General features: G+C 38.0%; 1 protein-coding gene across 1 annotated transcript in view; it reads left to right on the forward strand.

Moving 5' to 3' along the window:
* Positions 1-15,956, forward strand: part of LOC133224559 (uncharacterized) — an 89,208-nt gene that overhangs the window by 30,543 nt on the left and 42,709 nt on the right. Inside the window, exons 21-34 of the mRNA XM_061376117.1 lie at positions 437-596; positions 2,064-2,143; positions 3,326-3,506; positions 4,631-4,786; positions 6,081-6,214; positions 7,180-7,338; positions 8,325-8,505; positions 9,812-10,023; positions 11,490-11,678; positions 12,545-12,684; positions 14,084-14,246; positions 14,357-14,443; positions 14,936-15,070; positions 15,436-15,555. Coding sequence (XP_061232101.1) covers positions 437-596; positions 2,064-2,143; positions 3,326-3,506; positions 4,631-4,786; positions 6,081-6,214; positions 7,180-7,338; positions 8,325-8,505; positions 9,812-10,023; positions 11,490-11,678; positions 12,545-12,684; positions 14,084-14,246; positions 14,357-14,443; positions 14,936-15,070; positions 15,436-15,555 — 2,097 coding nt within the window. The remainder of the gene's footprint in view (positions 1-436; positions 597-2,063; positions 2,144-3,325; positions 3,507-4,630; positions 4,787-6,080; positions 6,215-7,179; positions 7,339-8,324; positions 8,506-9,811; positions 10,024-11,489; positions 11,679-12,544; positions 12,685-14,083; positions 14,247-14,356; positions 14,444-14,935; positions 15,071-15,435; positions 15,556-15,956) is intronic.

Below are 15,956 nucleotides of genomic sequence, written 5' to 3' on the forward strand. Positions count from 1 at the left end.
GCAGGGCAAGCTGCAAACTGTCAGCTAAGGCACCCACTGCAAGGTCATGGCACTATGCACTATATCCCACTGCTGACGCCTGAATGTAAGGGCTTAAGGCAGCTCTGCCAAACTGTAGTCACTTAGGCCTGAGTGATACAGCTTGAATTTGTAACTGGAAGGGTGATCTGATTTTCCATTTGGCAGGATTCAGCACAATTTCAAGAGATGGTCAGTATGCTGTGAAATGCAAGGTGTTTAGATAAGATTTTCTGAGACAAGCACTGGACAGGGAATGGAAAAACCAGATTATTTTTTGGTGAAAATTTTGAAAAGCAGATAGGTGAAAAATTGTAGCAGTGAAGGTGGCTGTGATCATATGATATAACTCAGTGTGATATATTGGTTTGTGAATGCTGTGCCAATTGCAAATGTGGTTATCCTTTTTTCCTTCCAGGAGAATTCATGGATCCCAAATGAAGCTGTCCTTCACTTCTTCATTGGGACTCCAAAGTCAGACTTGAAAAGGGATGTTGGCATTGACCTAAATTTTAGTGTTCCACAGAAGCAATTCAGAATCCAATTTATGCAACCTAAGAAAAAAATTGCAATTGATGGTAGGTTTTTCAGCTGAGAACAGATCATCAGTTAATGTCAGTTAGCACTTCATTAGAATTAGCAGAGAAATGCCAATATGTTTCAATCAGTAATCTGATCTTAAAACTACATTACTGTGTAAGAGCCAGTCAGTTTACTGCTTTAGGGAACACCCCATTCCTGGTGGTATTTGCATCTTGGCGCTGGGCAGGGCACGTCTCTAGAATGAAGGATCACCGCCTCCCCAAGATCGTGTTTTATGGTGAACTTGCCACTGGTAGCCGCAAGAGAGGTGCCCCAAAGAAGAGATACAAGGACTCCCTGAAACAATGCCTTAGCCTTGGCCATATTGACTACCATCAGTGGTCCACCTTGGCCTCCAATCGGGAGACTTGGAGGCACACCATACATAATGCCACTGACTCCTTTGAGAGTTCACGAAGAACTAGTCTCGAGGAGAAAAGACAACGCAGGAAGAATCGTGTCCCACCTGTTCCACCCAAGGAGACCCTCTGCTGTGCTTTTTGTAGCCGGATTTGCCTATCCCACATTGGCCTTCTTAGTCATCAGCGCGCTTGTAGTAAGCGTGGGTAAATGCCCTTCCCAAATCTTCGTTCGCGAAGTCAAGCCATGATGATGAAGACTATCCTGCGCAGTCAGAGGTTCAGGGCCTGGTTCACAAGCTCAGGTTAAAGAGGAAAGCTGATACTAATATAGATGAAGTTAAGGCTAAGGAGCACAGTGGATTGTTCTGTAAATTTTTACATAAGCTGAACTGGCTTTACTATTGCTGAATTTTAGTTTACTGTATACTGTTAGTTATGATATGAAATTACTTGATGCCAAATCAATTAAGTACTGACCATGATATTTTTATGCATTATAATAAAAACCATTTCAATGACAGTGTAACATAGAACAAAAGCAAATATATTGATAAAACATAAACTGGGAAATATGTGGTAATGGTATGACAACATAATTACATCTTTCAACTTCCCTGACATGCTGGTCAAGTGATGTTTTGTTTTGATGTATTCTACCATATCACATAGTTAGAATTTGTCCTTACAGATTTTATTTTTTATTTTTTTTTTTTTAACCTTGGTTATTTTCAAATGGATTGCATGGAGGATTTACCTGTATGGTGTAAAGCTTTGCATGCAGTGTTCCAAGCTCATGATAGTTTAGCACAGGCCTAAAGGAAGTGTATAAATCCGTTCGAGAGCTCAGCTGGTTTGTTGGTGACAGCTTCCTTGCCTCTTTTCAATTGGTGTTCTCAAAATATCCTTTCAAAACAAAATGTGTACTCTGAGGACATTTTTGCAAACTGTTCCTAACTTTTTTCCTTTGCTCTGATATTTATGTTTTCACTCTGTAACCGTATTGTTCACAACCATGGCAGCTATCATCTTGGGTGCAGTTTTATGAAGCATCATTGAACAGTACATGTCCAGAAAAAGTAAACACTTCTATTTTTCTCCAAGGGAGAATTGAGTTTTCTGGAAGTTCACGAGTTGGACACCTGGAGCTGATAGTAGATGATCAAGATGTATATTACATTAAGGTACGTTTTCAGGTCATGAACTCTCGTACTAGGATGAATAGTTAGATAAAAGCACAGAAAACAAAGGCAATGAAAAACATACGTACTGAAAAATAGTTCTGCCAGCAGTCCATCGGAGAAATTACCAGTTCTCTTTATTGCGTATTTTTGAGATACACTCATTGCTAAATTGTGTTTTAAAAGCTTTTAAGGCATGGCTTCTACAAGTAATCTAAAGCAATTTTTTTCACATTCAGATGTACTCAAAGCTCTTGGGTTGCTTCCAGTGTTACGTCAGTAGAGAAGATCACACTGGTCTCATTATCTGTGTATGGAGCACACAGTTTTTCAGAGCCATGTTCTGACCATGCATAAAGACACTCTGAGTAAGCCTAGCCCCATTTGTTCACTTGTGTGGACTCTATAATTGTAGGAATCTCTAAGATACTATTGTTTATATCACAGGAATTTATTTTCTTTTTAAAGCACTGGGGAGTAAGCATGAGAATGCCAGTATTTGAACTCTGAAATTGAAAAGCAAATGAAAATGCAGGTGGGAGTTTTTCACTGGAACTCTACTGACATTTTTGGTTCTATTCCAGGACTTGAACAATTTTTTCATTATGCAGTTGATACCCATAGCAGCATGCCATGTCTTATGAGGGCCTCCTAAGCCAGTCAGTTTCAAACACTGCATTTTCCTACAGTGAACACATTATTTAACAGTTTTGGGTTTTTTCTAGAGTAATATTTCAGCAAAGACTTTCTGAATGTTTCTCATTAACCCAAACACTAATTAGCATTGCAGATTGTTTGCATCTAGTCCAACCTAAATCTAGTTACCTCTGTGAGACTGCCAGTATTTTCAGTAACACCAGATTACTTTTTGGCCCCATATTGTAACGTTCTTGATGACTTCAGTCACTACTGAAGCCAGAAAGAGGTGAAGGAAATAGCATCTCACACCACTGTGATTTTTGTGTAACTGCAAAAACACATCTATCCTTCCTCCCCATGTTATACCTACAAGTTCTATGGTTTGGGAGGTAGAAGAGGGGGTTGTTGAGTGTATAGAAAAAAACTCTCTTTTCTTCCTCCTTTCATTTCTGAAATGCCCGAGTGTATACTATTGTTTTCTCAAATCAGTTTGTACTGTTGGGTGGCTTGGGTTTTGGTTTTATTTTATTTGTTTGTTTATTGTAGGGAATGACAGATTTGCAGATGCTGGGTGGAGAGCAGAGATATGTGACGCAGCTGGAGGTAAAACTGATAAAGGAAAGCAGTCCTATCATTCTGTCAGGAAACATCACTAAACAACTTGGCAAGAAGATAACTTTTTCAGTATCCCTGAATAATTTATTGAAGGATGCTGCATTTCTTTCAGGTTAGAGGACAATAAGTATTTGCTATATAAATGTAAGTTCTGTAGCCCTTATATATTATGTTTGCCTGGTTTTGGACATGCATTTCTAAAACCCCTTTCAAATTGGCAAGACTGCCTTTTAAGGTTATTATCTTTCATGAATTTTTACCAATACGTATTTCAGAATAATAGGAATTATAAAACACCTTGTTGTTTAAGTCTGTTTTCAATTACTGTGGAAGAGGGTAGGGGAAATAAGATGTAAGAAATCCCACCTAACAAAAAATGCCAAAACAATAACGGCTCTTAACATATTTTCTTATTTTCACTTTTGTTAGTACAAAACTGCAGAGGTATACAGGTAGCTAAATGTCTCTTAAACCTGTTCCAGAAATATGTTTTTTGTTTTTTTTTCTCTCAAATACACCCAGAGGAAAACGAAAGTATCAGAAAGAGGGCTTTGCTTTGTATGAAATGATTTTTTTTTAAGGTAAATAAATATAGTGGAATAAACCAATAATTTAATGTAAGGCTCTCATTTTTTCCATAGCATTTCTTACTCTAGTCTCCATGTGGCAAAGACATTGAAATGTCATAGGATTATGCAAAGTTTCCAAGTAAAACTAGCTTTTAATGAATTCAAAATGCCAGTTTGGTTTATAGGAGATCAATTTAGGTGAAATTTTCATCTTTAGCTTTCACATGGATTGCCAGTGACTGTATCTGGTCTGGTCTGATTTTAAACTCTTGTCCCTTGAGACCTAGAATGCACCAATTCTGTTACAAAACCACAACCTTGCTCTGACTTATGTAGAAGGAAATACACACATGTTCATTTATTAGGCCTTAATTAATTAAAAGATCAGTCTGGTAGAGTTTATTTCCTTTTAGAAGCAGCTTTGACTGCATTCATCTCACTAAACTTTAAACAGTAGCTGAGAAATATGGTTTACAAGCTGTATACATAGTCAGAGGAAGACACTGGACATCCAGCTCTGTCTGTTTGTTTACTACACAAGGAGTACAGCATGGATTAGACAGGGTGAGATTGAATGCATTCGGTTTTTCGCACTGCAGCATTACTTTTCTGGTTAAAGTTAACTCTGTGTTCTACCACTGCATAATCACTTCTACTCTTTTTGTAGTGTTTCTGGAGAAGAAGGTTGATGATAAGCTGAGACAATACTCATTGGAAGGGGAGACTTACTTTCCAGGTGTTGTTGGAGTTCATGTAATCAGTCTTCTCAAGCAAACTGAAGGCTTCTGGTCTCATGGTTTGAGGATAAAATATGGACTCCTAGGTACAGTGAAAAAGAGGGAAAGTAAAAGCATTCTGTTTGTCTCATTTTTCTGCAAGTTATTTGGCTGTATGAATGGGACACTCTTAACAAGAAAGATTTCACTTGATTTTTAAACTGTGATTTGAGGCCTAGGGTGAGATTCTCTTTTCACTTGGATAAACTTTACTCTTTGATTCTGCATATAAAAAAGAGAATTAATTTTCTAATGTGCTTTTCACAAGTATGTCCAATACTTGGCTTTTTTAATGGGAATTGCTCCTAATTAATTTGTGTTCTCAATTGTTAATACAAAATGAATTGTTGCATACATACACAAAAAAAATGAGGGACTCTTTGTAGGAAAGAGTTGGCTGTGCCCTAGAGGCTGCAGTGTATGAACTGTGCATTAATTTTATTGGACAATGCAGGTGAATATCAATATACTTATATCAAGGTATCAAATACTTATAGTAGCTAGTAATGATAAACATTGTATGGTCGTTGTATGTGTAAAGTATGTTGCACGTTCAGAAAGCCTATAGCAATATAAGTAGTAAAGCTTTCTTAAACCTACACCAGTATGAGCCCATAATTTTGCAAAAAATGACATGCTGATCAGAGTTTTTTATGCACGCAAACAGAAACACACCTGAACACATACAACAGTATTGGATGATATCTAGCTATAACTATATAAGTATGAATTTGCATATTTAGATCCTAAGCCATATATATACAAACCCAGTTTGGTATCTCTTCTGCCTGAAGTGGTCAGCAAGTGATCCCTTGTAGAAGTAATCCTACTCATTGGTTAAGTTTAGGTATTAATAAGTTCAGGTGTTAAGAAACAGTGTTTTGACAACAATATTGTGGTAAAATGTGTCTAAAACTCTGAGCAGTTAGTGGAAGTAATTCTTGAGCTGAACTTAATGGTAATGCAGTACCAATGGTAATTGGTACCAAACTACGCAAACTTTGGTCAGTACCTTTAGACTGCCAGACCTTTTACATGAATTAAATATCTACTTGTCTTATACTTTTTACTCTAATAATGTTTTCATTTTCATGGGTGTAAATCACTTATTTAGCAAATACAAACTAACTGTTCTTAAATGCAGATTCATTAAATGTGTGCTTTCCTTTGGATTCATAGGATAAATCAATGAAACAATACCTGTACAAATTGACACATCTCACTTTAATGTTTTTGAAAAAACAGAAACCTTGAAGCCATCACTAGATTTATGCTATTAACATTTTGAAAGTTTACTTCTGATTTATTTAAATAGGTAACTTTGTGATTTAACTTGAACAGGAGAGGCAAAGAATCTTCATCATGAATGCAGTATGCAGCAAAAGATGAAAGTGGAGACAGGTGCACATGGGGTGTACGAACTTGATATTGGGCATGAATTTCACTGTATGCAGACTCCGACCTATAATCACAAGGTAGAGATACTGACTGAAGCACTTAATACTTGTGTGCCAAGTATCCTGGTGTAACTCACATACTGAGGGACTTAAACAGAGCAATGCCCAAGATGCCTTTTTTGGGTCAGTCTTTTTCTACTCATCGTGTTTCTCTTTGCTTTCTATGTAGACAAAGATAGCCAGTCCAGTAACTTGCTGCTAATTTGTGCAGTCCATTACAGCTGTAAGTGGTGGAACTCTCCAGTGATGTTAATGTATTAATTTGCAATTAATACAGAATGTGTGAAAGATTTGTTATAAGTTTATGATTTATCTTGTTTCTACCCTTGCAACTAAAAGTCAGTTTGCTTATTCTTCAGAAGTAATATGTCTGGAAAATACGACATTTTAACATGTTCTGTATTAATTTTCTTGTTCAGATTTGTGTGCTTTCTCACAAATTTCAGTGTGTGCAACCCTTTCATGCAGAAAAGCAGATAGAATCATATGTTTAAAGTTTCATCCTTTACAGATGGCATAAAGACAAAGGTTAATTTAAAGGCAAATCACCATGAAAACTGGGTATTTACTTCAGAACAGAGAGCTGGCTGAAGAATAAGCTTCTGAATTAAAGGGAAATCTTGTATCCTTTCAGATTTGTTTTTGGTCCAAATTGGACTGAAGCCAAGATATGTTAGGGTTTCCCATAAGCAGGATCTTGCCAGGCTTTGCAGCTGCCCAGTGAATCCTTGTGGTCCAGTCCATCCAGTACCTGAGGCCAGTTGCCTTAGCTTCTGAGTAAAACAATTGGACTGGACTGGAAGCCCATAGTTTGGGGCTTTGTATCCTGAATTTCTTCTGATGGAGTATGATTTTTCTTTGGAAAATTTGCAACCCTTTCTGCTTTAATCTTGCTTGCTACTTGGGACTATTTCTACACACACTTAACAGCAGTGAATAAAAGAACCTGGTTTACAGGAAAAAGGTGTTTTTCTGTTCTTTAGGTTCACCTGAAGCATGAAACAAGTCCATCTTGGATTTCCTCACAGATGGAAATTAGCTATGGGAAACACTGGGATGAAATAAGCAACAGGAAGAAACTGCTGATTAGCCAAGCGTTTAAGAACAGTTCCAGTTCATCTCTAGTCAACTATTTCATGGAGGTAATCATGTATTGAAGAGTAAGACTTTCACTTCAAATGTTTAGCAGACTAAGAGAAAATTTGGGATGAATTTATTTATTAAGACTTTTGTGTTATGTATTAATAAACTGCTAAATTTGAATTAGGTACAATCTTAACCTAGGCTTGTAGAAATCTCTGGCGTTTAAAATGAGCAAGAGAAAGCTGGTAGATGGATTTTTCAAATACTAAAAATGTTTGGGTGTAATGCGGTCTGAAGTTTTTGTAGGCTTTGCAGAGATTCGTGAAGGTTGCTTTTCTCACACAATGTAGAAGGAAAGTACAGGTTATAGTAACTCTGAATATTACAGCATTTAGCTGAAAGTTGGTATGGACCTGGGTTTTGTTGTTTTTTGGGGGTTTTTAATAGATTGTTTTATGTTCTGGATCAGTAAAAAGTTTTCCCAAGTAGTAAGGTATAATTAAAAACCTCAGAGAGAGTTTATGACTTCTTTTGGAGACATATACTGTGAGCTACAAAAAGAAAATAATTATTTAAATCGGCATGCCCTCTTATCTTTTGTTTTATTTGTAAAAAAGTTCTTACAGAAGTTCCAAAAACTATTCCTGTAAATTTCTGTGGTATTAGAAGCTGCGGGTCTTCTCTGTTACTTTCTTAGATTAGGTAATAGTTTTCTGAGTCATTATTCTCTTTCTATATGGAGTACTTTTAAGCATAGAATTTATCTGCAATTCCAGCATAGACTGACCTGGATTTTGGTTTGTTTTTTTCAACAGAGTAAATTATCTAAACATTAATGTGAATTTTCCTTTTTGAATCCCAAGTAGATATAACCAATGCATATTAAAGAAACACCTATCTGTAATTGCTCAGCATTCATGAAAAGCTGTAAAGTGAATGGCAAATGTGCAGAGCAGAGATGCAACTTGTGATGTTTATGCTACTCTGTGTCAGCCCTGAAGATAGAATCCTGCTTTTATTTAAACGTGCTTAACTTGTTTTCCAGTTTACCATGCAAATCCTGGAAAAACACGTGAATTATAGAACCCAGCTCCAGCACTCGCACGCCTCTCAGGTTTATTTGCAGAGCAGCACCAACTTTGAGGTGCAGTACAATGACCACATGCCATTTGTGGCTGGGCTGCAGTGGAAAGATGCATCCAGAAATGGCCTGAAGAAGTGGGAAGGTGAAGTACCACAAACCATTTCAAGTCTGCGATTAGAAAAGCAGGCTTTGAAAGTTGCTGCTGGGATTTTGTGAGCAAGTTTTGTGTGGGTGTAACAGTCATAGAAGTAATGGTTGGAAGAGACAAACCCTGGAAGCTGTCAAGACCAGCCTCTTGCTCCATCACAACTGTTTCTAACATTAGATCGCATCTCCTGTGGGTTGGCCTAGCAGAGTTTTTGGGACCTCCAACTTTCCACAGCCTAGCTGGCCAGCGTCTTTCAGCAAGAGCCTTAGCCTCTCGAAGTGCAGTTTGTAGCCATTGTCCATTGTATTGCTGCCCCTTTCAAAGAGTTTGTGTTCCTCATCTTTGCCATTTACTTTTAAGTTAGCTGTAGGCAGCTACAGATTCCCCTGGTCTTTTGGCAGACTAAACAAGTCTGCTCTCTCTGTTCTTGTCACAGGTCTTGTTTAGCCCCTTTCCCATCAGAGCAGCATTCTGCTGTAGCTTTCTGGTTTCTCACCATCCACCTTGGTCTGGGTGCTCCCAAACCAGATCCAGTGCTGCAGACATAACCTCTCCTATGCTGTGCAGAGTGGGATAACTGTCTGACAGCTGTACTCCTAATGTAGACCAGTAATGTCCTGTTAGCTTTTGACTGAGATACCTGACCAAGAAGGAACCATGTTTTAAAAAAATTCTTTACTCTCAAAACATGCAATCAGCATTGACTCCATTATCTGAAAAACACTGCATCACATGAAGCCAAATGACAAAAAAAAAAGTATTTCTTACTGAATTTCATTTCACATTTCTTCATATGGCAGTTAAAAAGCTTATGGCCAAAGATACAGGGAAGCACTAAAAAATATGCATACAGAAGCATCTTACTGAACTTAATACAGCATGAAATCTTGTTCAAAATGTATGTATTGCAGGATTGAATTTCAGTGTTTACCCATGTCAGAACAGTTTTGATTAAGGCCATTGTAATTATGCAAATAATGGTTAGAGACTTAGAGTTCAGGTAAAGATTTCACATTTTGTTGCAGATCATGCAGTAGAACCTGTTCCTGGTGCCAGTTAGAGACTGGACTTCATAAATTTCCGTTTATTAAAAAACCTCCCTATGTGCTACACTATGAGGCATGTTATGCTAGTGAAGGACATACATTTCATTATATACCATCCAGGAAGAGAAGAGGTTGAGAAGAGTATTTTGTCCTTATTTCAAAACCCCAGTGTCTTACCAGCTTTGTTGCAGAGTTAGAATCCAGGAAGCCTGAAATCTCACTTTTCTGCCAGCTTTAATGTGTGTTCCTTCCAGGTCTATTAAATATAGACACCCCATGGCTATATCTGCATGCAGCTCACAAACTACATCAGCCTCAGCATTCTGCTTATTTGTTGACTGTGGAGCTGACAACTGGAAAATCTCTCTCCATTAAGAATCTTGTAGTGGAACTATTATATAAAGACCAAGGCAATGAAAAGGAAGGGAAAGTTCACATTTACACACCAGCTACCACATACCTACAGGTAAAGAACATGATGCTTCCTATAGTATATGGCTTTTATGAAACAGCTTTGTGACAGGTACCGGCCAGAACTGTCATTGTGCTGAACTAACGCGTGTCTGGCATGCTGTGTGAAGTAGCTTGTTTCAGAAACTCATGCATTATGTGCCATCTCATAAGAAAGGATCTTGAAATGTTTATGGTCATCTGTTCTCTGTGCTTGAATTATGAGCAGCTTACTCTGGGGCAGATAAATCGGCACAGCCAGGGTCTTTTTATTAGCTTTGAAAAAAACCCTGAGGAGAAGGACTTGGAGGCAGCTCTGAGAGTCTGAGCCTAGAAACTGTGACCCCAGAGCATGAGCAGCAGGACAAGGGATGGGATTCTCCCCTCTCCTGGGCTCTGGGGAGACTCTCCCCTGCAGTCCTGCATCCAGCTCTGGTGCAGCAACACAAGAGGCATGTGGACCTGTTGGATTGAAACCAGAGAAGTCCACATAGGTGCTGCAAGGGCTGGAGCACCTCTGCTCTGGAGACAGGCTGAGAGCTGGCTTATTCAGCCTGGAGAAGAGAAGGCTCTGGGGAGACCTTAGAGCAGCTTCAGGTGCTTTAAGGGGCCAACAAGAAAGCTGGAGAGGGGCTTTGGATAAAGACATGTAGTGGCAGGACAAGGGGGGATGACTTTACACTGTCAGAGGGGAGATTGAAATGGTAACTTAGGCAGAAGTTCTTCCCTGTGAGGGTGGTGAGGCCCTGGCACAGAGAAGCTGTGTGGCTTCCGCATCCCTGGTAGTGTTCCAAGGCAGGTTGGACACGTCTTGGAGTATCATGATCTAGTGGAAGGTGTCCCTGCCCATGGCAGGGAGTTGGAACTAGATGAGCTACAAGGTTCCTTCCAAACTAAACCAGTCTGTGATTTTAAGCTTCCTCCCAATTTATTTTAGACTGTTCTATGCAACAGAGGTTTAAAACTGATTTCATCACAGTTGCTGTGCATTAAGCAATATGATAAACCTGTCACTATGCAAAGTGTAGATTTGTCTTGAAGAAATTTCTTACGTGCTTCTGTATAAATGACATGAGAGCTTGGAATTTTTGCCTTTCTTTTAGAATCCACTGCAATTGTCTAAATATTTAACTTAGATTTATGTTTAAGGTGTTCCTTTATTCTGAACTGCAGCTTTTCCTCTTGTATCACTGCTGGTTCAGGCACAGTGTGAAGGATTGTGAGAAACATTTTTGAATGAAAAAAAATGCCTATCAACTGTTTTCTTTTAAACTATTTAGATTTTCCTCTCTCCCTTGCTTAGAGGGGATAAAATAAACTTTGAGGTCTTTATGGCAGTTCAGAGTATTTTGGTAATTGAAGAGCTGCACTCTATTTCTAACAGTTCTTGTAATCATCATTGCCAAGAAAATGCATTAATTTCACCTCTGTTTCATGCTGCTTTCTGTCTTAACTCAGCCAGAGTTTGCCTTTGTTTTTCAGGCATCAACGTTTAATCATCTTGGGAGGAATGTTCTGCATAGCTATAGTGAAATGGTATCTCTGTGGAATCAGCTTGTGAAGAATGAGATTCATTTGGAGAATAATGAACGAGCCAAGTTTCTCTGCTTTAAGATAAAGAGTCCAAAAGAAGAATTTAACTTCACAGCCAGCTATCAGAATCTGGCAGTGGTAAGATAGAAATACAAATGCAATTTCTTTGACTCAGCACTGTGCTTTTCAGGTCTGCCACCTTTCTGGAGATGTTACTGCTGGTGTTGAAACTTAAACACTTCTAGTGTTGTTTCTGTTTCTCTCTGTTTTAGCAGTCTGCTGTGTAAAACTAAGTTCAAAAAGAAAATAGAGACTTGTGTGGTGTATTTTTAAGTACTCACCTATTTGGGAGGCCAACTACAGACAGAAAGGGAGGAGAGGACAACTAGAGACCACATTGCTAGATAGAGTGATGTATAGATGTGGTTACTTAAAATTGATGCAGGTGTGGAAAATTCTATTGTCTTGGAGGATCAAAATATCTTGCCTGCTAGTGAACATAGCACCAGCCTTGGTTTATATGCAGTTTAAGCCTTTACATCCTTTCCAATCTTAAAATCATTTTTGCTTGCTTGATGTCTGCAGCACAGGAAGGGTAATCAGCAATTTATCCTTCAAAGAGATAGTTTGATCAGTTACTTTGGTCAGTTCCTTGCAGGACATATTAAAACAAAAAGCGTTTTTCAAGTCATAAGGTTCCATGCTTTGCAAATCCAATTATTTTTTGTATGTACCAGAGCTAAAGCTTGCTCATATTGCAGATAGGTTGCACTTAAGTGATACATTATAGGGCATTTGTCTTCTGCTGAAGTCGGTTTTCTGCATAATCTAATTCTGTATACATGCAGATCAGCATTTAAACTGAAGCAGAAAGGGGTTGATCTGTGAACTGATAGCCTTGCTGCAGCCTGTTGAAAAATGTGGCTTGTATATTGATGTTTCTGAGTATGAATGAAGTAAATCTGATGCAATTATCCTTTCTTCTTCTTGTCTTATGAGTGCAGCCTAAGAAGACAAACTTCTCAGTAAAGACTATATGGAGAGATTATAAAAGGCTGCTTGTTGTGCTACAGTTTGAAGGCCAGATAGAAGAACTGAAGAAGGAGAAGATGCTCTATCAAAAACGTGGAACCCTCTATTTCAGGTTCAGTAGTTGAATTATTTTTATCTCTGAAGGCCTAAATTTTATGTGCATTGTGATGCCCTTGGGAAATGTTCTGGGTTTTACAAAGTGGAAATGCCACATATACAAAGCCTGTGCTTCCCCCCATCTGTCTCTCAAGGCTTGCTTGAGCACAGGGACTTCATGGGCTAGTTACTTGCATCCATTATTTTTTGCCCTCTTTACTGAAAGGATAGTGAGTAAAGTTGTCAAAGGCAACACGCAATGTATGCTGTGACGTGTGTGTTGGCAACTCTATTAGGCATCTAGCCTCCTCTCATGAAAACAACGGGACTTACGGTGTATTCAAACTTTGAAATGGTGAGAAGGTCCAAAATTCAGATCTAATCCTTTGTGCCATCCAGATGCCTTTTTTCCTATTTCTTAGGAATAAGACAGTAATTCTAAAGACAAAGGTATCCCTCTTAAATCACAACAAATGCTCTTGTTTAGATTTTGGAACATTTCCATTTCCTGATGAAAATGAATGCAGTGCTTCTAGATGTTGACTGCTTCTGAAATTTCTCTCTTCATTACCCGTTATCAAAATACAGCTTGAAGGCCTTGGTGAAAACGTATGATCAGACTTGAGACATCTGGATCCTCTCTGAGTACATTTCAGCTCTCTTAAGTCATAGTAGGGTCAACAAGAGTGCACGGGTTCCCTCAGGAGCCACTATATATCTTGGGAGATAGCTAAAAAATAATGTGAGATGCCTTTTCAGTAGCGGAAGAATTACCTAAATAAAGAACAAAGAGCTGTACCAGATACCCTAACATGTATAAAGGCCTGCTTATAAAAGTTACATTTTTCCAAGAAACCCAACTAAGTTATATGTGCAGAAATTTTTTATGAAGTCCATTAAACATTACATTAAACTACTCCAAGAACTATCCAGTGGCTGAACATCTGTTGCATAGGATTCTTAGCATGCAGATACTGTTTCCACAGAGAGTATAAAATGTGGTTGATAGTGAGATTTTTCAAAGCTGCCATAAGCTTTTGGACGCTATCCCTGTCGGAAATATAAATATCCCTGTCGGCAGGTATATAAAGTGTATATACTGGTAATATATGTCAGAATTTTAGAGCATCACCCTCTTCCATGCCTTTCCAAGCCTTTCCTGAATCCAGGATGGAAACTCTTTATCAGAAATTCTCATAAGTGTGTGTGGCTTGTATGAAGTTGCAGTTATGCTCTAGTAATTTCTTAGAAGTTCTAGCCCTGTGTGTTTCTGTTCTGTAGATAACAACCTGATGGTATCTACAGCTGAAATTTAGCAGTTCAGGTTGAACTCTATACTGTTTCTTTCTGTAGTTGTCTATCAAGATCTTTTATACTGCTTATTCTTTGTTCTTATACTCCTTGTTCTGTTCCAGGCACCCTTTCAAAGTGCCCATTTTGCAGAGCTTCCTTCTGCAGGAGACATTTACTGTTGACAAAAAGCAAAAGCACTATTTAATGGAAACAAATATTCTGATAAATGGGCTGGAGGAAACAGTTCAAACTCTTACACTTGGTTACCAACCTGAAAGCCCCTATGTGAGTTATACAACAATTTCCTTTAATCTAGCATATAAAAAAGTCAGCAAATGAGTGATTTACTGTATATATCTTATATTCCTTGGATTTCCTCTCAAAACTTTTTTTAGATTTGTGCTGGCTTAGTTCATCCATATAACTACAAGTTGTTGCCCAAAGATGTCGAAATATGCATATTAACTCGAAATCACCAAAATGTAAGTAGACTTCCCATTAAATTCAGTTAGTAGGGGACATTCATTACTTATTAATTTACAGTGTATTGTCTTTTCAGACCTATCTTGCTTCCCTTTAGCTTCTCACCATATAAATGCTGCACCCAAAAGGTCCAAAGAGCAGCAATGTGGTTGGTGCCTCCCTAATACAATGTTTTGTATGATAATACATAATCATACATTGTGTGCTAATATATTATAAGAATATTTAATGTATTAAATACTATTATGCATTGATATTATCAAGTATGGGAAAGGAATGGGTTCAGGATTTTAATCCTTATATAGGTGTATCTATTCATCTTCCTTAACAAACACATTTTTTTTCCTGCTTTGCTTGTTTTTTGTTCTGACAACCCACAATATAATAGCTTGCAACGCTTTAATTTTCATAATATGTAGGGATGGCTTCTCTCATCTTTCATGATATATAGGATTACTAGTCAATGTAATTTGCTTATTCTTAACACATAGTTGAAGCATGAGCTTGAGACTGCCTTGAAGGTCAATAAGGAAGATGTTCTCAGCTTTCTGGGGAGATACGAGGACAAATCCAATGAGGCAGGTCTTAGACATCTTTTATACATGGATGTGACACATTCATTCCAGGTATTGGTGATTTTCATTTATGGCATTTTATTGGTGGTTGGTTTACTGCATTGTCTTTAGAATAGTAATTGTTTTATACTTTTTAACTTTCCTAGTTCAATAAAGTCCTGGCCCTCACAAAGTATTTCAGCAGATCAAATCATAATTTGTATCAATCTGTCTTGTAAGAAAGACACTGACCTTTCATTTTCATACTTTTTTACCACAGTTTGTTTTTCAGTATCTTTGAGTAAAAGTGGTGAAATTCTGTTCACACATTTGCTTATATGCATCCTTCACTTAATACTGAAAGTTCAAAAATCAAATCACAAGAGGCAGTTGATGGGAATGCAGTGATTATGTTTACATTTTGCTTTGTCAAATAGCTTGAGTTTCCACGAGCAATGGGCCTAAGTGGGGAGGTGTTTTCCAGGCAGACTAAACTGGAACACTTTGACTACAGTGTGAGTGTAAAAGCCACCATCAACAAGAACATGTCTTCACAGGTCAGTTCCCTGATTATTACAGTTTTGTTGCTTGAAGTTGTGGCTTTTGCAATTCATACACTCAGACCCATGTTGAATCTTGAGTAGCATGCATTAGGAATGTTTAACTGTTTAACTGTGTGCTTTAAATAGCTCTGCAACTACTTTCAAGCATGGGAACACAAATGTATCTGTATACTACAGAGCTGGTCAACTCATACAGAGTTCATACGGAGTGTAGTGGAGAGGTGTAAATTGTTAGGGAAACAGTTAACCTTTTATGGTTAGAGTTTGTTCCGGCTAGATGGCTACATCCAGCTGGAGTAGGTGGCTTGTGTTCTCACTAAAATTCAGAAAACTCTGAAAGTCAAGTTAAAATGTACTTAAAACTCAGTGTAGTTTGTAATTTCTTTTTGAAAGTT

The sequence above is a fragment of the Neopsephotus bourkii genome, unplaced genomic scaffold (assembly GCF_033783945.1).
Source record: "Neopsephotus bourkii isolate Nb327-2 ecotype Australia unplaced genomic scaffold, CSIRO-AGI_Nbou_v1 NB_1706, whole genome shotgun sequence".
Taxonomy (NCBI): domain Eukaryota; kingdom Metazoa; phylum Chordata; class Aves; order Psittaciformes; family Psittacidae; genus Neopsephotus; species Neopsephotus bourkii.